We start from the raw sequence: 24222 nt of genomic DNA, 5'->3' as shown, positions 1-24222 counted from the left end.
ACTTGAGCTTTCAGGTATTCATTTTGCAAAGCTCCTGTGATGAAATCAGCAGTAATGCGTTGTGCAATGCAGATTTGTTTGCATGATGTTTTCAGGTAGATATTCAGAAAGCTTTACCAAGCATTAGTGTGCAAAAGCTCAGAGATAAAAGCTGCAATACATTCAGGTTGCTTACACAGAGGCCAACTTTTATGTTTGCCAGACAAAGGATTGCTATCATTTATTTCTGAATGGAATAACGAAAAACACAAGTGTTGTTTATAGGAGTGTATTTTAAGAATTTTTGGAAAATATAGAGTTCTAGAATTCTATCAGTACAGAAATACAGATAATCTTTTATTGGTACAATAACCAAAATTTGATTGTCATTTTTAGGATAAAATATATATTTTCAACTAAAATAATGCACAATTTTATTTAAGATATATACAAGTAATATACAAAATTATGCTACAGATCTTTTAAATGCAGTCAAAAATCATAAATATTTTGCACCAAATCATAAACTTTTTTTTTGCTTCTAAAAAGACTGCAACAGAATCAAATTTAGTTTTTCAGATTCCTCGGGCTGAGGTTGTGCCCACTTCTTCTTTACATGCTGAATGTCTATCTCTCCAGAGCCGCTGGCCAGCACAATTCCTAACAATCCATTTGTTTTTTCTGGTTCTCCAAGTAGAGCCATAGTTACAACACTGAAATCAAAAGGAGGGAAAATGAGGGATGGTTAATTGAGACAGAAAGTTTTTAGCAAGTGACTTTTATTTATCTAAATGATTCCTTGTATCTCCTCGTTATCATAGTGTAGTATTCCTCCCTGTTTCAAGTCCCAGCATGTTATTTAGCTTTCCACCAGCAGCAATCACTTAATGTAAACGTAAGAAGAAATTCTTCCCCTGCTCACAGATTCCATCATCAGCTTCTAATCACAACTTAAGATTATTTCAAGCTTGCAAAAATGAACTGGATACTTTTTGTGGTATTTTCTAAACTAGACAGTAAAATTACTTCAAAAATATATTTACTTCTTCCCAAATTAGCAGCACTTTTTTATTGCTAGAAAAACAATACGGAAAACTTTTAGTTCGAAGGATATTCACCAAAATAACTTAAGCCTAGGGAAGAGAGATTCTCCCAGGAGTGTACCCAGCAGGGAAGAAAGAGAATCCTCAAGACCATAATTCAGAAAGGCTAAATTAAACAGATTCTGGATCAGTCTACAGGATACCTAGGTCTCTACACTCACTGCTGGAATAGCATTGTGACACTACCCTGGTTTTAGTCTTGGTGAATACGTATGCTAGCCAAAAATCTTGCTGCTTGTGACAATAAGCACAATATGTATCTTTATATTGACTAACATAATATATACAGGAATCTAAAATACTTTCCAACATATCTTATGTATTTTAGGGGCTGATCCTGATGCAGAAAATTATCTTTGGCCTTAAGCAGTCTGCTGATTTCAGTGGAAGCACCATATTCCTCCACATCTAAACAGTAACTTTTCCACATGCAAACTGTCCTACTGATAACATTATTTCTGATTTCGATTTATACTAACATTACTTCTTTATCAGACTGTTTATGTAAATATATAAATAAGTACAGACTAAAATTACACTAGATGTAGTTTTTCTGTCTAAATTTCAAGCAGTTTAAAAATACTATTAGAAAAACAAGTTGTAATGAAGATTTAATGTTAAGCAAAGAAATCTCCACCCAAATTCTAAACAAAATGTAGACCATAAGAATATTAATATTTTGGTAAAAGTGGAGTGGTGTAATGTACTTACTTCTCTGATGGAACAGTTTGCTTTGCCACAGGAAACAAATCATTTTCCAGAAGATCCCAGATATAAATATTAGATGATGCATCAAGGACAAAAAACACAGCGGGTCTGGTTAAAGCCCACTGCAGGGCAATAATTGGCTGGCCATTCGTGCTGTCATTCCACTGCATGAGGGGATACTCTGATGTCATTTGGTGTAATCTAATGCTTCCATCTGAACAGCCAACCTATATCATAGTCAAAAAGAAGAAAACAAGCAGGATAAAAATCACATCAATTCTTGAAAATACCAGGCATATAAATAAAATCAGCTGAATTAAGTGGCACATATCTATCATATTTCACTGTATAGACTATCTAGATTTTAACTTTTAATGTGACCTTGGGTTCAAAAGCAATAAGTCTGCACTGAGCATACTAGAGTAATCAAATCCACTGATGTTGGGATGAAGCTCCAATTTCCCATTTAAAAAAGATCTCGAACTATCAAGTTCACCAATACTATGAGCAGTAGCCTGACCCGGGGTAAGGTCCAGTTCAGAAAGCTACTTAGTGACACAGGTAAACTGTGAAACCAGGAACAGTTTTCAGTAAAAACAGATTGTGCTTAACAGTATAATGATATTAAACAGATCCATAATGAACAGCAAAATCCAAAGGCAGGCAGATATCTCTGATTCCAGACATTTTGTTATACTGTGGCCTTCATCACATTAGGAAGACTCTAGGATTTTCAAATTACAATGACTTTTAAAGATGACTCTGCAAATTGTACTCATAGCCAAAAGGATTCTTCAAACTATAGATCAGTATCACTTTAAATACATACACTTGTGAAAAAGGAAAAAGCTTCCACAGTGGTACATGGAAGTTCTAAGACTGCACTTAGTGACACAACATACATACACTGTAGCCAGACATGTTCGTATTATACCTCAAGCAATCCCAATGAAGTCATGTAAATCATAGCATATTTAGCAACATGCATTATTTAAGAGAGGATCAAGTACAAGTATACGCAGGGATCAGCAGATAGAAAATCCTACTGGAGCTAGAGTCAATTTACACTGAATAAACAATCACAAGGGAGATGAGTAACATACTATGTGTGAATAGGAACTGCAGAGCTAGGTTTGAAGACACCTGACTACACGCAGGATGCATTCGCTGCCAGGCATACCCCAACAGAAAGGAGGTGTCAGCAGGCCAGCTGCAAAGTCATGAAGTGGAAAGCATGGCAGGGAATGTCCACAGATGATCCCCAGACACTTCTTTCACAGGTATCTAATTTCCAAAATGATTATGTTATTGAGAGACACACAGTAAGAGTGAGAAATAGCTTAAGCTTCATCACTGCAGAAGACCTGCAAGTAATGCAGCAAAATCAGAATACGTTACAAAGCCAATGACATCTATGAAATTGACATTTGTTTCTGGGATCCCAAGGTACTCCATCTTGAACATAAGCAAAGTCACATCAGGACACAATATTTGTTAGTCAACATCTTTCCAGTTGGAATTAGCGAGGTCAATCAACTGGGATATCTAGTTAAATTTGTCCCACAGGAAAATTTCCCTCGATAAGTAATTAAAAATAAACCTGCATTAAATAAAAATGTTTTCATACCAAAAAGAGTGACTTTCCAAAAGGGAAGAAATCAATTGCATTGATGCTTATTGATCTCATTCTACTCTCCCGGGGTCTGAATAGCTTTGGAAGAACTTTTAAATCATGTCTTGTACCATGGCCTACCAGACCCTGCAAAAACAAAACAAAACAAAAAATATTTGCGTTATCAGTATGACAAGAAAAAGTTAGTAATTCAAATGTTTAAATGTATATATTTACTTCACAGAGCAGTTACGTTTAAAGGCTCTTAATAGGTAGCAAAAGAAACTAGATTTTGATAATATTCTCAAATTACAAATTTTATATACAGTCTCGTGGTGAAAATCCAAGTAAAGGGGTCCACATCCAAAACCAAAAATGACAACGAAGTGAATTTTAGCATATTACTCACAATGTTTGTTCCAACAATGAAATGATTAGGATCAGAAGGCAGAAATTTAACAGTCAGCATTTGGGGCATTCTCAGGCGCACATCCTTTGGGAAAAGGCTAGGAAAAACAGAAAAGTAAAAGATGACAAGAACATATTGAAAGTTTTCCCCTAAAGAGGTGCATGTATATTTCGGAAACTCTCAATCCACAACGTGCATGGATAGCTCTAAGAAATGTATGCATTAAATAAATGTAAAATGCTGTTAAATATCCCTTACGTAACAGTAATTCAACAAAGTATAGAAAAAAATTGTTTTCTGAGATACACATGTAAAATCCAAATGCCCCCATTTTCTTACCTGCAATTCAATTCCATAGACGAGCTGTGTACTAACTTCACTTTCCCTCCAGGAATCAAGCCTAAAATTATAGAAGTTAATTACTTAAACTGATTCATGCACTTAGTATTAAGAAAGTGCATCAAATTAAAACCTGAGCTATTAAATAAAAGGATACCTCATAATAAAATTGTTTATTGTGGATATAGCTTTTAATATGTTAATATGTAAGAATTTTACATCATTTACAACCATTTACTTCCGAATTAGAATCTAAGGAGTTCTAACGTTTGACTTGGATCCCTGACAACTCATTATAGTAATGAGACAGTAAGAATGGTTACATGAAGTTATCCCATGTTACTTGTTAGTAATGACTAAAATTCTTCAAACTCAAGAAGTTTTTGCAAATGAAAAGAAAATGAATGCCCGCAGTAGTAAAGTTGTGTCCAGCACATCACCATAGCTTTAAAATCTACCTTTCCACAGACAGAAATACCCAGCGTTAGCAACTTAACATAGCCAGGTAAGGCACAGGAAATTATAAAACAAAACTAATCAATAACTCTGGTTAGCAATGCTGTATTGTTTATATATGTATAAAAACAGAGCAGAATTTTAACCACAGCTGTTTTCAGCCAGGTAAATATGTAAGTCTACATTTTTTCCAAGAACAAAATAAAGTATTTTTCTTTACTTTGTAACTCAGTAAGGACTTCTCCCTTTTGTTTTCCTTTTACAGAATCTCTTTTCTCACACTGAATTAAATACCTTACTGAAAAGAGAACTTTCACCATAATTTTTGAAATGGAGCTATAGGTTAAAAAGAAAGGAGTATAACAAATCTGGTTGAAACTAAAGAAAGGAAGACTAATTACACAAAATTTCATATTTCTTCAATGAAGCTGCTGAGGACGCACAAATACTGTTTGATGTTAAAATAAATGTTCTTGTCTGTGGCGGCAATCACCAGTACAGAATTAGCAGAAGAGATTCAGACAGTAGTGAAGGTAAGGCTCATGATACCTAACATACAATCCAAAATAGAAAAGGTATGTCCTATTCAGAATCAGTCTTTTTGTCAACAGTGTTGCTTTCTCCTAGACTATTTGCTGTCACCACTGGCGATTCTTCCTCCTCACTAACTTCACAATCTCAAAAGCCATGCACTTTATTCTATCTCTAATATACAGTACTTACCTAAATCAGTTTGTGAACCAGCTAAATCCACTTTCTGTAATTCTACAACTACCTGAAAAATCAATATTCAACATAAAAAATGAGTATTTACCAGACCTTAAAGATTTTTAACAGTTGTAATAATGCATGACACGCCTATCTAAACATTCCTTCAGAGTTAGTCTAACCTTGCCATGACTACAGGTAGATTCTCCACTCCTTGTCAATGCTTGCAATGCTAAAAATAGTTTCACAAGCCTACCAGAAATTCCCTAATGGAAGGCAGAAAATGGGAAATCTCTTCTCATACTTACTTAGAATGGTAGCTAGCACCATGTTGCTTTAACTGGGAACCAAAAAAACAGCCTAACCCCCCAAATGAATAATTGTTAACACATTTCCAATGCTTTCCACTACCCTACCAAAGGATAGATCATTTGGCCTGTACCTGTTGATACTGACGTTGCTTAGAGGGACTTAACTAGAGCTACAGAAGAGAAAGACTTTTATCCCCTAATATTCACTTTGCCATTCCACTCTTCAAGCAAGATAATTTGTATGTGAACAGTAAGTTCAGGGGTACTTGCAAAAGAATAAAACTGAAAGCATCTGACAGAAGAAGAGTTGTTGGGACAGTATTTAAGAGCAACAGACCTAGTGCTTACCTGCCTGTCAAATTTTAGGCAGGATAATCTTATCCACAGATTTCTCCATTTTGCCTCTTGAACATTTATTTCATATAAATTACAAACATGACTTTCACATACATTCAGTACAGTCTCTGAAATCACTGTGATTCAAACAAAATAAAGAAGGGGGATGAACGAGGGCCAGTGTCCATTATCCAATTAATAGAAATATTTGAACATATTCCTGTGAAGCAGAACTATCGATTGCATGTTTTGTGAACTCACGTACCTGTTAATAGTTTTGCCTAGCATTATGGAATCAGGTCAAACATTTTGAGGAGAATTCCAACAGAATGGCTAGCCTCGCTGTCTTTTGCAGAGAGGAAATTCTCATCAGAAATATGAAATTTGTTTTTTATTATTCCAATGTGATATTCTACATTTCTATATACATATTACTCACCCACGTATTGAGGATTCCATTTTCATCCATTGAAGCTATCTGAAATGGAGGGCCTGACATTTCTATGGAAGAACAGTAACAATTCATATCCATACAATCACCTTCATCCTAAATGATATCAAAGGATTTTAAACATTTCCTGGATTAATGCATTCTCTGAAACTTTTGTATTCCTGCAATGGAATTAATGATGTCTCCTCTATCGCACTGCCTGGGAATCTGGGGACATGAGGATAAAAGTTTCCTTATGAAGGCTGATCATTTAGGCAAAAGGCACAGGAAGAAGTACCAATCACAGTTTCACATTTTAAGAGCTGTCAGATATGAACAAGTTGCTCTAATGATATAGACAGGAATTTCTGGACATTACAGAAGGATTAAAGCTTCCCTAAAGGGAGTTTCTGAGTGATAACATTTGTTGTGGAAGAATAAAATACTGTCTTGAAAATAGACATTATTACAAGCAAGCACTCTCATCTGATGTGAAACTGCACTGAATGAACACGAATAAGTCAGAAGAGAAAATAAATGTGAATGTTGTATGTAACTGATACTAAAGAGTTTAGAAGGCAGAAGGCAATTAAAAAAAAGCCTGGAATTTGGCTAGGACATATTTTACTGGATACCTAAAGACTGAGATGAACTGATTCTTTGCAGAGTCATTTACATACCCTCCTGATGAGAGAGGCTCGCGAGCCCGTAATTCTGATCAGCGTAGAGAGGAGTTGAGATGGGTTCCACTGCTAGTATAGGAGAGGTGTGGTTTACTGAATTTAGAATACCATCTGTAAATAAGAATAATTCAAAGTAAACACTACTATTTTCAACAAAAACAACAAAACTGTAACCACTTTTTAGCTTATAGCAGAAAGATGATTACAAAGATATGTGCAAATAATGAACTTCACAATGAGTTACTTTAAGTCTTTAGAAGTTACCTTTAGAAAGTAAAAATACAATACTGCAAACTGTTTTCTAAATTAAGAAAACACTACTAGATAAATCAATGTTTCATCATTTGTTTTCACTTCTCATTTTCCAAATTACAGCTGCAGTATTTATGTTGCTTCATAACACATTTAATTGAAGTCTTCCATTTCAGAGCTACCACAAAGAGAACTATGTTAATTTCAACCTCCATAAGCAACAGAGGAAAACATAAATCACTGTTTATAAAATAGGAAAGACAAAACTGAAGGAAAATGGTTTTTCCAAAGTAAATTTAATTGACACCAGTTATCCTTAAACAAACACTTCACCATAAAGAAATAGGCATTCACCCTTTAATATCATTTTAAAATAAATGTAGATTTAGAGCTACTTCAATGCGTATACTTGGTCAGATACTCTTCATTTCTGGATTTGCTCTGGACACTGAACTTAATCCCATTTAAGACTAAAGGCATAAAGCTTTCTAAGAAGACAGCATTAAAATCTGCTTACTTATATAAGCAGCTACATGAAACCATATACATGTGTTTGACTACTAGCCCACTGAGCAATGCGAGGCCAAATGTCTTCAATCTACTAAGAGAAATTGAAAGTCTAACAACAACCAACTTATGGCTACTGTAACATGGCTACTGCAATTAGAAACAATTGTGAAGAAAGTAAGTTTGGTGCATTTGCTCCCAAGAAAATGAAAAATAAACAGAGGAACTAATTTTGCATTAGTAAAATTATATTAACAAAAAATGGTTGTGTATTATTTTTTACTCTACAGTACAACACAGTGAAACGTAAAATGGTGCCAAATTACAAATGAGATTGAGATGAATCAAAGGTCAAAATGCTGCACCATATTTCTCATTCCCAGTTTCTCAACAGACAACTACATACATTGAATACTTCAGGAAAAGTAATGACTTGCTCCTGTGTTTAAATTTGCAGTGAAAAACAATGATAATAGGCATAAAGATCCATTCATTTCCACCAGATTCATAAACTGTGAGGATCTCATACACCAATTCAAATGTAGAGTTAGTTACTTAGGATTGTGTCTACAAGTATGTCATTCGTATGCCATAATAAACTTCCATAGCTTTTGAATTTGTCACCTATGGATTATAAAGAATTATACACTACATTATTTGATCACACACTAAGGAATCAGAGGTGTAGAATAAAGGGAAAATGCAATGACAAGAAAACGTAAAAGGATGAAAGATCACCCACAGACACCTCTGGAAAGAAAACTTTCTTGTGGCTTCCCAATAGGTGAGTAACACTAATTTAAGCCATCTCTAAACAATGGAACAAATGGCTACTGTGTTCTTTTTCATTGCCGTGCTCCTCCGTTATGGACTTTCAAGGAGCATGGTATGGCCTCAGTACTAGAGATTTTACACACGTGACAAGCTGGATGACAGAAAAATGTATGGTCAGGTTATGGTTCAACATGCAACTGATACCAGAGAGCTACTGATACCTAAAGTTCAGTCACGGCTTCAGAATCCCTTCAACAAAAGTCAAAAAGTAGTTGGCTACAGGAGGTAGAGTTCAGCTTACTCCATCACATAAATCACCTCTGACACTCAGCCTTCATACACTACTTGCAAGCCCTCAAAATTATTGATATATCCTGAAGAAACACTAACGTAAAGAGACAGTAATATACATATTGAAAATATGAGAAATTCCTAGATTATACATGGCTGCAATAACTGATAAAATTGCCAATACACAACTACAATTCTGACTCAACACTTAGAATACACATACAGAATTCAGATGTGATAAAGTTACACAGGGCTAATTTTCAGAATGTATAAGGGTGAGATTCAAACCAAAGACAAAGACAATTCTGACACTATCTACATGCAAAAAAAGATACAGAAGTTAACTAAATCTAATCAGCCAGCCATACACAGATGATAGGATGAAATGAATAGCTTTCAAGATCCTATAGAGTAGCGCTACATTTATTCTAACAGAGTTAATGCATACATACAATTTGAAACATGTCACACGAAACCTCCTAGAGATAAAGGTGACAATTTGCACAGATTACAACTTGTAAACCATGTCTGAAAAAACTGTGTGCTTTATGGTCTTAAAATTACTTTTTTAAAAATCCCTATTAATACATAGGTTTAGAGGCTGATTAAAGAAAATAAACATAGAATGTAGGTAATGTGATGACAATGGGTTTAGCTAATGATTTCAGATGTAGTAGTTCAGTAGTCTATTTTAATATTACAATGCTCCTTAGATTCTAGATCCGGTTAATCTCTCTATATCATTGTTTGATGCATATTTTAATTGGTTTACATTTCTTTACAGTTATTATCAATTAATAATTTTTCTAGACTAAACAGAACCTCTGCAGTGGCTAAACAAGACTACTGAGAAACAGTGTTAGCAGAATTTGTAGTGGAATGGTTTCACTGCCCACAAAGTGACTAATCGGAATACGTTTATACACACCAGTGGAAAATGTTGGAACTCTAAATGTCCAATCAGTTTCACTGAATGTGACGTGAGGGTGCATTCTTGCATCTTCTCGAAGATCCCACACCAACAACGAACCATCTACTGTTCCAGCAAAAACTAACGTTGTTTTACTGGGACTAAAGCAGCAACACAGGACCTGTTAAGTAGGAAAAATATACATTGTTGATATCATGAGGATCAATGATTTGATAAGCCTGAAATATGTTTTTCTTGGGCATGTAAATCCCGAAAAGACAGATTACAGGCGTGTACTGCAGAAGGAGAATTTATTTAAAAGAAAAGTAGGACACAAAACTTCTAGTAGGCCCTCACTTCTCAAGACAGTCGTGTAATCTGCATTCCCAGCCACAAAGCTGAAGGAATTAATTAAACTGTATCACAAAGATGAGTAAAGAGATTCCTAACAACATCTGATCCAGCTGTTCTACTTGTGTTCACCTTTAAACCATTAAATGGAGTCAACATTACAACAACAACAACAAAACAGAGATCATCACTAAATTCTAGTATTAAATGGAATACTGTTTGCTCACTAGGTTCAAATGCATTTCTTTGTAAGATGTTGCATCTTGCAACCAGACCAAAAACAAAAAAACAACAACACAGAACATACATAATAGTGTCATTTATTCAATGGACAACTGTACAATGTTATGAAAACATACCTCTGAGTCACATATTAAAACTTTCTGAGGACTGGAGGGCTGCCAGATGTTCCAAACGCATATGATGCTCTTTCTGTTCAGCAAAGCAACACCTGCTTTTTCAGGTAACCCATGAACAGAAAGTACTGCCTGCCTCTGAACTTGAGAGACATATAGGCAGGATATTTTCCGATCTAAACCATTAAAAAAAAAAATCAAGAAAGAAAAGAAAAAAATTTACTGCAGATGAAAAATCATACTTAGCTGCCATAGCAACAGCCAAAGAAGCTAACGCATAATTATGAAGAATATTTCTGTTAACAGTGGATTGCTTTTGATGCTATTCAAGAAAAGAGGGGGGACTGGAGAAGGAATCCAACAGAAGGAAGTAAAAAGCAAAAAGGAACAGATTCAGGAAATTAACAGTATGATTTTTACAGGCATAAGCATGCCAGTGAAAGAGTCTGACCTGATGTCAGTATATACACTGAAAATTAAGCTGAGTCTCAAACAGGAAACAGCAGAGGCTAGGCTTCTGGTTCTCCTCACATGCTCATCTTAGGACACCTACATCTTTGGGTTATAATAGGTCTTCCTCATACAATTCTAGATGTTCTATTTTTCATTTCACTTTTCATTTGAACTTCTACAGTTTATGTGGGGAAGATACAGCTGCCCTTCAAATATATCAGGCTAGATTTTCCCCATCCAGGGATTTCACTTTATTTATTACTTTGGCCCTACTTTCAGTCTAAAAAGCCTACATGAAATGACACACTGTGAGATAGCTCTTCAACAACAAATGCAAGAAGATACAAATAGGACACCGTGACATCATGCTCATCAATGGCTATACTTCTGGTTCCACAGCAGCTAGGAAGCTCTGATGTAATCTACACGAAACCATTCTGTACCACATTACAGCAAGATTAGAACAATTAAAGAAAAGTAAGCATTACATCATGCTGTTTGCACCTCAGTTATGATGAACAGCATGGTATTTTGCAGAAGGAAGAGTTCAAACTGTATACTAAAAAGTGTAGAATAAAGTCCCCTTACCATGGAGGAATGGCTGGTTAGTATTTAACTGGAAACAGCTATCACTAATAGACAGACTGGTTTGTTGAGATCTTAATTTCCATCTGGGTTGTGCAGCAGCTTGATCTTCCTCTAGCAAAACAGCAATCACCTTTCAAACATAATTACATTTACAGAAATAAAAGGGTCATCTTATCTTTCACTTTTCCTATTGTAGCATTAAAAAGTGGATTAATTTAATAAATCTTTATCAACCCTCACGTTAATTTTATACTTTTGCAAATATGATTTAGCACAGCTCTGGTTCCATGACTTTACAGAGAGGTGAATCTCACTGACAGTGAGCATTATTTAGGTAAATTATTTAGATTAGACAGAACAAGTACTTTGTCTGATCTGCCACATTGTATATTTATGCACACAACTCATAAAGGATATTAAGTATGTAAGTATACCTGGCCTGCTGATAGAAGGAAATTTGCTAATCTTTGGGAATCAATTTTGGGTGTCAGAGCTCCATTTGCTGTCATCTCCTGGCCATTCGTGGGACCTAGAAAAAAAACCAACCCAACAAAACAACAAAACGAGACCTGAAGCTTGATTCAAAAGGAAATCAATTAAGAACACCATAAGAACAATGTCAGTTTTAAACAAGAGGAGAGTGGCAAGAATCAACTTCTCTTCAGCAGCAACTGTAGTACTAAATAACATGTTCTGTTGGGGAATCATATCCACTGCCAACAATCCAGGAAGAAGAAACTATTTCTGCCACATATTCTCCACTCTCTCCACCAGGAAACCCAGAGTGCCTACAGCAAGTTGCTATCAACACATTACAAGTTCTGACATTAGGAGGATTCAATAGAGAAAGATTACTATCTATAATTGACTAACATTAAAACATTATTCACCTCCAGATACAAGTGCACTTTCTCCTGGATGCTGCGTCCATTTCTCCAGTGTCTCAACCTCCTCAGTCTGAATGTCTCTGTCAAGATTGTCCTCATTACACTGAACATAGGCCTGAAGTATAGACAAAATGTTATGGGTAACAGAATAATAATAGAATTATTATAATAGAATTTAAATATTCATTTTTAAATTGATATGCTCAATCTCTTCAGGTCCTGAATTCAGATCTAAGCATATCAACACAGACAGTGTAATCACACACTGCATACACATTTAAACACATTTTGCCCAGAGTACCTTACGTACTGAAAAAATACAGAACATTTCACATTATGTGTAAAGACTAAACCCAGAATATCTGGGACAGGGAGCCAAAAACATACAGCAATTCCTTTATAAAATGGGGAAGGAAGAAAGTTATCTTCTAACGCAGAAAGGAAATGGCCTATTTGGCCCAAAACCTTTAATATTAGTGCTTTCTGGTAATGAATGACTAGACATGAAAAGTGACAAATTATTAATGAGCTATCTCATTAGCTTTAGTAACTTTGTTTTGCAAGGGAAACTATTTTCCAAAATAAGAAAAGACATTTTCAGGATTTAAATATTACAACATTTATTACTCACCTGCTTAGTGTTCATTTTACCATAGTTCCTAATATACATGTCATACTCATTTACAGGAGGCAAATCCAATAAAGAAAAACTAACTGAGAAGTCCAGATCAATTAGTGGGAGAAGCTCTGCACTCCGTTTTCTTTAGAATACATTTCAAAAGAGAAACACAAAATTAGTTAAAACCACGTATATTGTATTCCACAAGACAATAACTTGATTTTCTGCAGTAACACCTATTTAAAAATCCATTGATCTCTGTGTAATCCTACTGCTTCACTTGTATGGATATGTGGCTAATGAAAAATCAATCACTGTTGCAATGTACACAACAATCTATCCATTTTAATGTCATAAAACTGTTAAGACATCACAGGATTTCTTTCAAAAGCTAACTGCTTGAATTTCATACAGTTGTTACTTACAAGTCAATTCCACATTCATGCTACAGTACAGATTGCTTGGCAATTGAATTTTTTTGTTGTCTTTTCCCTTCTTCCTTCTTTCACTTTCAGATACCTTTAACACTTACTATAAATTCAACTCATATGATTATGGGCCTGTACCAATTACATATCTAAGCAGTGTACAAGATGTATATTTTAGTTGTAATTTCTTCTCAGTAAGATAGTCTTTAAAAAGGGAAAAGACTAGAGTAACATAACCTGGAATTGCTCTTCCAGTGTTTTATGTTGGATTTTTCTTTATGCGTATGGGGAATTTTCACATTTTCCTTTTGCTGCTAAATTGTATCTACTGCATTTTCTTATCCACATTGTTTTTACTTCTGCTTCCTAACACACCATCTCTTCAGAATCAGTGTGGGAACAGATTGCTGAGATATAATTCAAACTCATGAAAATAGCTTCCTAGTTAGAAATTTTAATGACACATTCAGAAAATTCTTACATTAAATGAACTAGCTCATACATACAAGTCCAAAGTTCTGCAGCTCATATATGGGATGCTGTCAGTTTATTTATTGGTAGTAACGTATTATCACAGCATTAAATTTCAGAAACCCTTTCTGCTTCCAAGAAAATGCTAGTTGTCTTCACAGGTTATATGCACAGTTATTTATACAAGCTCTGCAGAGTGGTGCTATATACATTTGTAGGAAAGGCATTGGAATCAGACAGTGACGGGTGGGTTCACTTTATTAAACTTCAGTTGTCTGAAGTTATTTATCTGAACTGCTTGCTCATATTCCCTCCATCATCAGGAGAGAGTGACAAATAATTCAGAAGACAATTCTTCAGACAGAGGCCTTCCTGGATTTCCTAATCTCTCTCCACTGCATATTGAGAAAGTCTAGCCAATGAACTCACATGAAATTTGGGCATATAAATTTAAGCAAAGTGAGTTAGCTTAGACAATAACATTTTCCTCCTGTGAAGATTAGCCACTGATGAGCAACCACAAAGCACAGAATCTAGTATTAACAATAAAACAGAATGTTCTTGGATTTATGCATCCAGTTGATTTAACAGCAAATTAGAGAGAGATACAGTGCTTAAGACAAATCAGGAGCTCCTGGCAAGTTCCACAAGAAATAAGCATTGCTGTCATTTTTTAGTGTAGAGTTGTCTTAGAATTCTCAAATCTAGATCAATTTAAAATCGGTAATAACGTTTTTTACACCAACTGGTGTTATCCCAAAAAGAGAATATGCTACTTTGGCAACAGTATGTACCATATAGAATCTTGAATATTTCAAGAAATTACAGTTCTGCAGAGCCCCGAGGCTTGCTCTTTTGTACTGCAAGTCAGTATCTAATTAAGTGACTGAAGAATTATACAGAGAAATGACAATGATGGCAACTCACTCTGTAATAAAATGCTACACAAACTGATACAAATATAAATTTCCATTGTAAAATGACACATAGCAAAGCCTACTTAAGAACTAATTACTTTTGGGTTACAAAATTATATTTGACTCTAAACCCCACAAGTTTTTAAACTTCAAATATTTCAAATATTGTGAAAAAAGAAAAGACACTTTACATGTTGAGTTGAGATTTTACGTGGATTATTTAAAACACACTTACTTCTGCTTGCTAGCCATACTTTGGCTACTTTGTCTTTGATTTGCTGTTTCAAAATCCATGAATATTCCACGAAAAGAATTTCTGGCAGGAGGATATTGCCTTTCTGTGATATTATAAAATGTTGTTAGTCTTAAAACTCACAATTCACATGGCACTAAAACATAAAGCAGAAAGTATAAAAAGTGACAGATTTATTATCACAAAGCTACTAAAAAGTTACTAGACTGCACATTACACAACCTCTAGCACACTATTGGTATAATAAGCTTTTAACTTCAGTAATTAGCCAGCCTTTTCCCCTTATTACAGCCCTCTACCAGTCAATCAATACGAACGCTGTAGTTTTCACTTTAGAAGGCTGATGCAGAAAGTGCCTCTTCCTTTCTTCTCTCATTAATCAGTCCCCTCTTACCCCATAAACAGTAAAACAACCTAGGACCAATTTTAAATCATATTAAATTCACACACAATACACCAGGTGTGTGCTACACCTCCTAAATTGGAGTTCACCTCAACAGCTACCGGAACACCTCATCAACAGAAGCATAACCCATGCTGCTGGATGAATAAGCAAAACATTGAACACTGTTTTTTTGAAAGCTACAGTTAATGAAGTTCTGTATTAAGTTCAGTATTGGATGCCATCTTGATTTTACTCTCCTCCCTGGCCAGGTGGAAGCCAAATGAGCTAAATATTTGACTTCCAGACAGGACTCATTACGCCTCACTTCCTCAGAGGAAGAGTGCATTTATTAGGCAGTGTGAAAGAGGTTTTAAACTTCTACAGTTTTTTACTAGAATCATTAACAACCGTTTTAACCAAAACAAAACTTTGGAAGTTTGTCAAAAAAAATAAATAAATAAATAAAAAAAATAAAAACACCTGTGTAATTTACAAGACTGCAGTAAGTATTATAATTCAGAATTTGTATTCTCTTGATAAACATTACGTATTAGAATCCCATACTGTTCATTAGATCTAGAGCTTCAGTAGATTTTTGTTACCAATTCCATATTAATAGAAAAGTAATAAGAATTATATTAATCTACTGAAAGAAGAAATCCATATTGCAATATAGTGTTTCTGACTTGCAACGAAACCTTAACTGAAAATCTATTGATACCATACAGACTTGGAGAAAAACCATGCTATTCTTCTATGACTATGTTATTTCTTCCTTACTTTGTAACAACCAGAGAAAAACCTGTCTAAAATTCTTTTCCACAACAATACTATATTCACATGTGTAGAGAGTGTAAAGGGGAACCACAAGTATAGCTTGCTAAATAAGATCTGGGACTCAGAGGTGTCAGATCAACTAAATGTAAGACTGCATCTTAAAAGTGATACAAAGCTACACAAGTAGTACATACTTTTTTCACTTCTTCCCAATCAGAGCAGTGACTCCAATCTTGCTTAAAAGAAGGCCAGTTAATGTCACCAGAAGACCCAAACTGTTCTAGCACATTTCAAAATCCAGACCTCCTCATCCTTCCCTTACCCAAAATACAACATATTAAATGTTAGTCTGTACGTTTTTATACTTCACATTTTCAGTGATTAGTAACGCCTCTGAATCATTCTTTAGCAATATGAGAAGTTACTGCACTTACCCACAAACCTAAGTGACTCATCTAAAAGACCAGATTTCTGCCTTTTGGCAGACTTGGAAGAAGTAGCCTGTCTACTCATAAGCTGTATGGGTTACTCATGTATTTAATATAAAAAGACTGATCCCCGGTCACATACCCACGACTGGTTCCGGTTTTTCATTTCTGACTTTCTGAGGCAGTGAAGTACAGATTCTATCATTTTCTGCATTAATCGCTCTTTGAATCTCTTCAATCTCTGATGTTTTGGAAAAATGAATCTCTCTTAGTTTGTCCTCCGTATCTCCTTCTTCACTTTTGTCTTCATCGTAATCATCAAAATCATCTTCATAATCCTTTAGAAGTAACAGTACTTTCAATAACTAGTAAACATGGATTACAGATGTATTCTTCAAGATCTTCTTAAATTAGGAAATGCATTCCTAATAAAAATAAAATTCTCATCCATATGGCTGCAAATCCTCTGACTGAAAGGAACTTAAAAATAACTACTTTATATAAAAACGTGTGCTGATAGTGTTGGTATTTTAATCAAGGGAAGAAAGTCCCCCAGTGTTGTCCTTCAGTGTCCCAAATAAGATTCTTTTTCTTTTTTTGAATATCCTAAAGTAAGAGCTATATCTTTAGGCAAATTACGTATCCTTTGAAGAAAGAACATAGTGGTGTTCAGTATTGTAAATGCTCCACACCCATCTATGGCACATTCAAATTTTCATAAGGTCCATATCAACTGTTTTCAAGTCCATGCTTAAGCATATGCTTTAATAGTTCTTTTAAACATAGCTAAGACAATTCATCTCATGCTCACATAATCATTTAACAAAAGATACGAAGAAGCTTTAGAAGAGCTTGCTTATCTCCACTGAATGCAAAGGGCTACTATAGTAGATACCTCAGTGGTAAGCACCACACCTAACCGCAGCGGAGATGAACTCTGCTTTAGCTGAACAAAGATGACAATGTCGTTGGTTCAGCTAGCAAGGAAAGCCCATTTGGTAAAGTCTTTTATCTTAACTTTAAATTAAATGAAAGACAACTAAAAATAAGAGAGTCCAATTAAACAAATACGTGAAGGGATTGCTATATGTCAATACCTTTTCCAAGGTATTTTTGCAATAAAAAATAATGAGGCCATTTTTTCCTCATTAAGTTGATAATTTGCTGCCATTATTTAGAAAGTACAGTATTTTTCACAGTAACCTATTTAAATAATTGAAAGCCAGCTAGACAGAAAAAGCACCTTATGAAGACTTCAAAGAAAGAGAAAGTTGGTTCCCAATCACCAATGGTATCTAAGTAAATATGAAGTAGAGAGTTTCAACATAACATTTTAGTTACATATTTAGTTAGCATAATTAAGGCCACCAAAAAGTAAAAGGTTACTGAAAAAATGAAAGTAAAAATCATTCCACATCCTGTAGTTTATATTTCTGTTAATAAATTTAACCAATATTCTGACACTTGAGAATTATTTCAAAAGGACAACCACATGTTTTTACTTACTTCAAAATCATCTTCATAATCTGCTGAAAAGTTATCTAGCTCTCTGTCTGAATTATGGATGTGTGTAGCTTTAACTTCCTAAATAAAAACAATAAGCAAAACTGTTATATAGTATAACCAAAATCATATTTTATCTGCCAAACAGTACACAGTAGCTTTCATGATGGTGTAACAACAAAATAAAACAGTTCTATTTTTTAGGGGATTACATAAAAACATCTCTATACTTGAATTATACTGCAGGACTCTATTTGTTGATAAAATAATGCAGACACAGGAATCAGGAAAAGAGATACAGGCATGCAATGAGAAAATTAGTTTACATATAAACAACTTTGTTAACATTCAATTCTCTACAATACTTACATGCAATAAGATTTACAATAACCCTGAAATAACTTCAGAGAAGATGCCTTTAACTTATTGATAACTTTCACAAGGTAATAACCCCAATATAATAAAAAACAATCCAAAAGCTTAACCAACTCACATCAGTCCATCCAATCTTTAGTCAGCTTTTTCCTTCAATAGATTCTAACTAATAGATTAAATTACCTACATGTACGAGATAGCAATGGATTTCAAAACAGAAATAAATGTGAGGTTTTATGAAAACTGTTCAGCACAACAGCAGCACCTATTATTTATTTATTCATTTTAAACCAAAGGATAGCAGCTAGTTGTCAAAGACCAGGTTAGACACACTTTTGATCCTTTCATGTCTGTTCAAGAGCTTCCAGTCTCAGGCAACAGTCTTCAGTCTAGGAATCCATTACATATACCCTCTCCACCGGAGAAAGTCATGAAATTCATTTCAGCAATTTGTCTAGCTCAACACCTACAATCCCATTCTATCGACTGCAACTCCAGCATGGATCAGTAGCTATCTAGTTTTCAAAGAATGTAGTACTTTCCTCTCAAAAGTATTAAAGACATTATAAAAGCACAGACAGCTTATATGGATACCTTGTTTTTCAGAGTCATCAAACTGGTAGAACTAGAACTAGAGTACTTCAGTCTTTCTGGTTGCCATTTTCAGTCATTTCCCAGATCAATCTTGGGATCAAGAATAGATTATATTAGTTAGGCTGTCCATTTGGGACAAACTGGATAAAGCTGGGCAAAATTTCCCTGTGGAATTTGACTTAACTACCCCTGCTGAGTCAGCTCCTAAGTAAGGATCTCATCCTCCTAGTTTGCCTTCTATTGCCAGTGAAGACAGAGAAATTAATGCAGAAGACCAAACCTAGAATAACTAAACTGCTTATTTTTCCCCACAAATTACAGAGGTAATTCAAGGAAGTTTATGTCCTCATCACAAACAACTCATACCTAAAGGCAAGCTAAATCTGGGCCTTAATGATTAGTGCAATGCCAGCTGCAGCCCGGAACCTCAGCTGTTGGAAACAATGGACGAAGAGAACAGTTTGAATGTATTAGTTGATCCAGCATGACTCTCCATCACAGTGAAAAGAACTGTGCATATTAAAAAAAACAATGTTGGAAAGCTTCTTTCAGGAACATGTAAGTATTTATGTCCCTCACAGTATTATGCAAGGCACTGATGAAAATTCACATTCAATATCGAGTTCAGCTCTGGCCACCCATATTGAAGAAAAATCAATGCAAAATGAAACAAAGAGGCAGCTGCTAGGATGATGGGAGGAATTAAGAGTTTGGACTGTAAGGCTCACCAAAGGAACGGCAGAGAAAGAACAGATATGCTTCCTATAAACTCATTAGGAGAAGAAAACCCTAAAAAAGTATTTAAGCTAAACTTTAGTCCTAAAGCAAGGATAACAGAAATGTACAGGAAATTAGAACAAAAGAATAACAGAGGTCTTAGAACAGTCTTGAAACAGATGTATTTGTGGCATGAAAACAGTCAGGATTTAATAGAAGTTATATCGTTTTTGAAAGATATACATCTGAAGTGTATATGAAAGATAAATGGCTGTCCACAACACGAGAATACAAGAAAGCATGCCTCCAGTCAGTACTACCACTACCATTCTCTCAGATCAGACCCCTAATTATACCAAAACAGAATCTGGATTTTGGAGGATGGTTACAAATAGTCCAAATATCATAAACTATTTTAAGCTTTTTATGATAAAATTTCGCGGCATCTGCTCAGAGGGTTCCAAATAAACCCAAGTTTATACAGCTTGCATACTACATTTGCTGAAAACCTAGGTCTGTCTGCACCTGTCCATTTAAAAAATAAATGAATGAATGAACATCCTGCCTGTTTATAAAAATACTTCTTTCTTTCTTGTGTCAACTGCTATAAGTAACATAGAAATTACATTGCTACCTGCATTTTATTTGGCTTACACTACATTTTATTTGCCTGTATCAGCTGTTTACAGAAACTATATACTATAGGTAACTGCAGATTATTTATCTTACGTACGCCTGAAGTCTTCCCACCTACTGAGAATTATTCTTTCAAGTGTAGAAGATACTGATGAAAGTTGAATATATGGCTTCCTTTAATGCTTGACAAATTTATACAGAATAAGTCCACTTTCTAATGTTGTTATATCTGAAAACTCTCTCGGAAAAGAGAGTTTAATAGATATCTGAATATACATAAATATTATCTTAGAATGGTAAAAGGGCATCATGTTGAAATACATACTGTAATTGTTATTAATCCAAAGAAAAATACAGCATTCTAAGATCCAAAATCAAGTATTTTTACCTCTTGGCTTGTGTCTCTTTTCTCTTTTTCACTGATTTCTCCTTTATCTTTTCCAGTCCTATTGAAAAATTAAATGTCAATTTTATCAGTTAACTCAGAAGCAAGCGCTGTTTTTTCTGTTTTGTAAGAAAAAAAAAATCAGTTTCTTCCTGCAAATAAAAAAAACTGAAACTTTCCAATAAACAGGAATATTTCTACAAACACTTTTATAGATCTCTTTTCGATATAAATAATGAAACCACAAAGTGATTAGTCAGCCAAGAATTGCAAAAAAACTTGTCCAGATGTAATGTCTGTAATTCCATCAATGCAAAAGGAAAATTAAAGAGAAAAAAATATATGAAACCGATACATATTAATTTTATTAATACCTGCAGCCAACTGGACATGAAGATCATATTGGTGTAATATGTGCTAATCTATGTAAATCATAGTCTGACATTCAAAGCTTATGTTTCACTCTGAGGGTTTATTTGTGAGGACAATACAATCAGGGAGAAAATCGAGGACTGCCTCTGCTGCTTAACAATTTCTTTGATTATTTCAGAAACTGAGTATCAGACTTCAAGATAGAACCATTATGAGTTCTTACAAAGGAAGAAAGTGCTCATATATACTGGTGGTTGGACTGACAAACATGAAAAAGCAACAAAGAAAATATGGTAGTGTTTGTCATAAACCTTACATTTGTCTACATGACTGCACAGTGAATTTCAGGTGGTAAAACAAGAGCATTTTTGACTCCTGAGCTAAGTGCCCAGATTAATATATCTGTAGTTTGTAAGGACAGCAAAATTTCACCCGCTACCCTGGTGCAGAAAAAAGAACAAGTAGAATATAAACGTACACATTTTTAAATAAATCATACTGGAGGCAAAACACTAGATATTATGAGATCAAGAATTCATGCTTAATGTTTTAGTGGTGACTGCATCTTAGTAGATGCCATATAGTATACATTCATTTTAAATCTCTGAATTTACCTTACACGCTCATGGCTCATTTCTTCTCCTTGATTCCCCTCCTCTGTTTTGTGTTCACTGCTCTGTAAAAGAAATCACAATATTCAAGTGCCAGAAATGCTAGAAGGAAATACGTAAAATGTACCTATATTAGTAGTAGCGATATTTAACAGTAAAACAGGTTTATAATACATTAATTGCAATGACACATTGGACATTGGTCATTGCTTGTAAAAGTTCTGTGTATTAACTATGTTCAGAATTCTCTCCTCTTTACAGCTATGTTAAAGAAAGAACCCAAAATATATGTTATACACATAATACAAGTTTCTGATGAAAATATTAAATACTTGGGAGAGCAAAGGAAAAGGGACCTTGAGCCTTCTCCTTTGCTTAACACAACCCCTATAACACTTTACCAGAGTAAATTCTAACTTATTTAAAGGATACCTTAAAGTTACTACACTAATTAACGATGGTTTCCCAGTATATGACATCACTCTTCAAGTCTATACTATGAAGGTATGTTAAGTCTGGAAATGTACTCAATAGATCATTCAAGATGAAGTTTGTTTTTATCTATCCATGAACATCAGAAAAAGGAATGTAACTCCGAAACAGAATCATCAGCATAGCTGAGTATATTCAGGAACAACTACTTGAATAAGTTTCCAAGGATGTCAAAACCTGAGTAAGCTGCTCACAAGACTTTTGAATTAGGTTGCAGAAAGTCACAGGAGTTACTCATGGTGGGTCCCTACATTGACAATGCCTAGTATTTTCACCAGAACATATATTTCTGACCTTTTGAGAAGCATGAACATCTTCGCTCTTTAGCAAACAGAAGAAAGTACCCTACACCATCTGAATGGTTCTTCATTCCACAAAACTCATCTCAGATTTTAAGAGTCACAAATTACTACACATTTCCTCTCTCATTCTAGTACAATGAGAACTCACAGAAAACTAAAATTTCCAGGTTTCTGATTAAATCTCTAGGATATAACCTCACGCTCTGTTTTTAAAATATAAGTGATATTTACTGACTTCATAAGTAGATGCAAAAACCATGAATATAAGGGACAAATACTCACGTGCCTAATAGTGAATTAGATATCCATGCTCCCTTTATAAGAAGCATCCAAAGCCTCTACAAAAGAGATTGTTCATTTTTTCTGTGAGGCAGTCACTACATCTTAATGTATCTCCATCCTGCTCCTGACTTTTGAATGTCACAGTAATCAAGAATTTTATTAAAAAAAAAAAAATTCTGACATATACAATTTCCAGTTTAAGTTTCATGGGTAGAATCAGCTCTGGGTTCAAACGCTTAAATGCAGATGCAGTATTTATATGTGTATTATGGCCTCAAGTTGCCCCAGGGGAGGTTTAGGTTGGATATCAGGAAAAACTTCTTTACTGAAAGGGTTGTTAAGCACTGGAACAGGCTCCCCAGGGAGGTGGTTGAGTCACCATCTCTGAATGTGTTTAAAAACCGTTTGGATGTGGTGCTCAGGGACATGATTTAGTGGTGGGTTGTTAGAGTTAGGGTAGTATGATTAGGTTGCGGTTGGACTTGATGATCTTGAAGGTCTTTTCCAACCTGAGCCATTCTATGATTCTATTTTTATCTACCATCTTAGCCTGAAATTTTAGAAAATGCTGACAAACTATCCTACTATTTTGATTGTTCACCTTATCAGTAATTATATACAAACAATGAGAGTAAGTGATAAAGTAACGCTTTTAAGTGTAAAAAAGAGAAACCTAACCTTAAGATCAAGCTTCTTTTTTTTGTTTTCTCCGCTTTTTACTCTCTTACTATCTTCTGCTGGTTGTCCTCTGTCTCCACGGGAAGATTCCTCCTTAGATCTCTTTGACTTATGTCTTTCTTCCTCTTCTTCTTCATAAGATTTATGACTTCTCTCTTTTGAAAGTCTGTCTTTTACTGGCCTAATGGAATGTTCTTTTTTTTCCCTGTATCTTCTTTTTTCCTCTTTATCCAATTCTTTATCTTTCTGTAACTTGTGTCCACGTTCACTTACTCCAACTTTGTCTGCTAATAATGCGTCAATGCTGGATTTTGTATTATTATCCTGCAATAAGAAAAATAACATTTTAGAGCTAGAAAATTCTACAAGACTGTTTTATCTTACAAACACATTGAATGAGAAGGTTTGATGAATCCGCACAAAAATAGAGCTATATTTACAACCCCAAATTCTTTTTTTCTCCTTAAAATAGAATGGTTCAGACATATTCTGTTGTATATTTTGTGCACTTTTGAGAACGTTACTTTATGTACAGCTCTTGAATTTCTTGGGAG

The 24222-nt window shown here is 34.7% G+C and overlaps 1 protein-coding gene across 2 annotated transcripts in view; it reads right to left on the bottom strand.

Annotated features, from left to right (window-relative positions):
• Positions 259-24222, bottom strand: part of WDR60 (WD repeat domain 60) — a 28469-nt gene continuing 4505 nt past the window's right edge. For both annotated transcript variants that reach the window (XM_021388009.1, XM_021388008.1), the window contains exons 5-24: positions 23669-23992; positions 21918-21979; positions 20935-20992; positions 18228-18305; positions 16864-17059; positions 15114-15216; positions 13075-13204; positions 12447-12558; positions 11991-12085; positions 11557-11686; positions 10519-10691; positions 9827-9989; positions 7072-7185; positions 6401-6462; positions 5330-5381; positions 4151-4211; positions 3812-3908; positions 3418-3549; positions 1794-2017; positions 259-692 (exon numbers count right to left, since the gene is read on the bottom strand). In XM_021388009.1, coding sequence (XP_021243684.1) covers positions 521-692; positions 1794-2017; positions 3418-3549; positions 3812-3908; positions 4151-4211; positions 5330-5381; positions 6401-6462; positions 7072-7185; positions 9827-9989; positions 10519-10691; positions 11557-11686; positions 11991-12085; positions 12447-12558; positions 13075-13204; positions 15114-15216; positions 16864-17059; positions 18228-18305; positions 20935-20992; positions 21918-21979; positions 23669-23992 — 2538 coding nt within the window. In that variant the 3' untranslated portion in view covers positions 259-520. The remainder of the gene's footprint in view (positions 693-1793; positions 2018-3417; positions 3550-3811; positions 3909-4150; positions 4212-5329; positions 5382-6400; positions 6463-7071; positions 7186-9826; positions 9990-10518; positions 10692-11556; positions 11687-11990; positions 12086-12446; positions 12559-13074; positions 13205-15113; positions 15217-16863; positions 17060-18227; positions 18306-20934; positions 20993-21917; positions 21980-23668; positions 23993-24222) is intronic.

Source organism: Numida meleagris, chromosome 2 (assembly GCF_002078875.1).
Source record: "Numida meleagris isolate 19003 breed g44 Domestic line chromosome 2, NumMel1.0, whole genome shotgun sequence".
NCBI classification, from domain to species: Eukaryota; Metazoa; Chordata; class Aves; order Galliformes; family Numididae; genus Numida; species Numida meleagris.
Note: the sequence above shows the minus strand (reverse complement) of the source record. Positions and strands in the feature narration are given on the sequence as shown.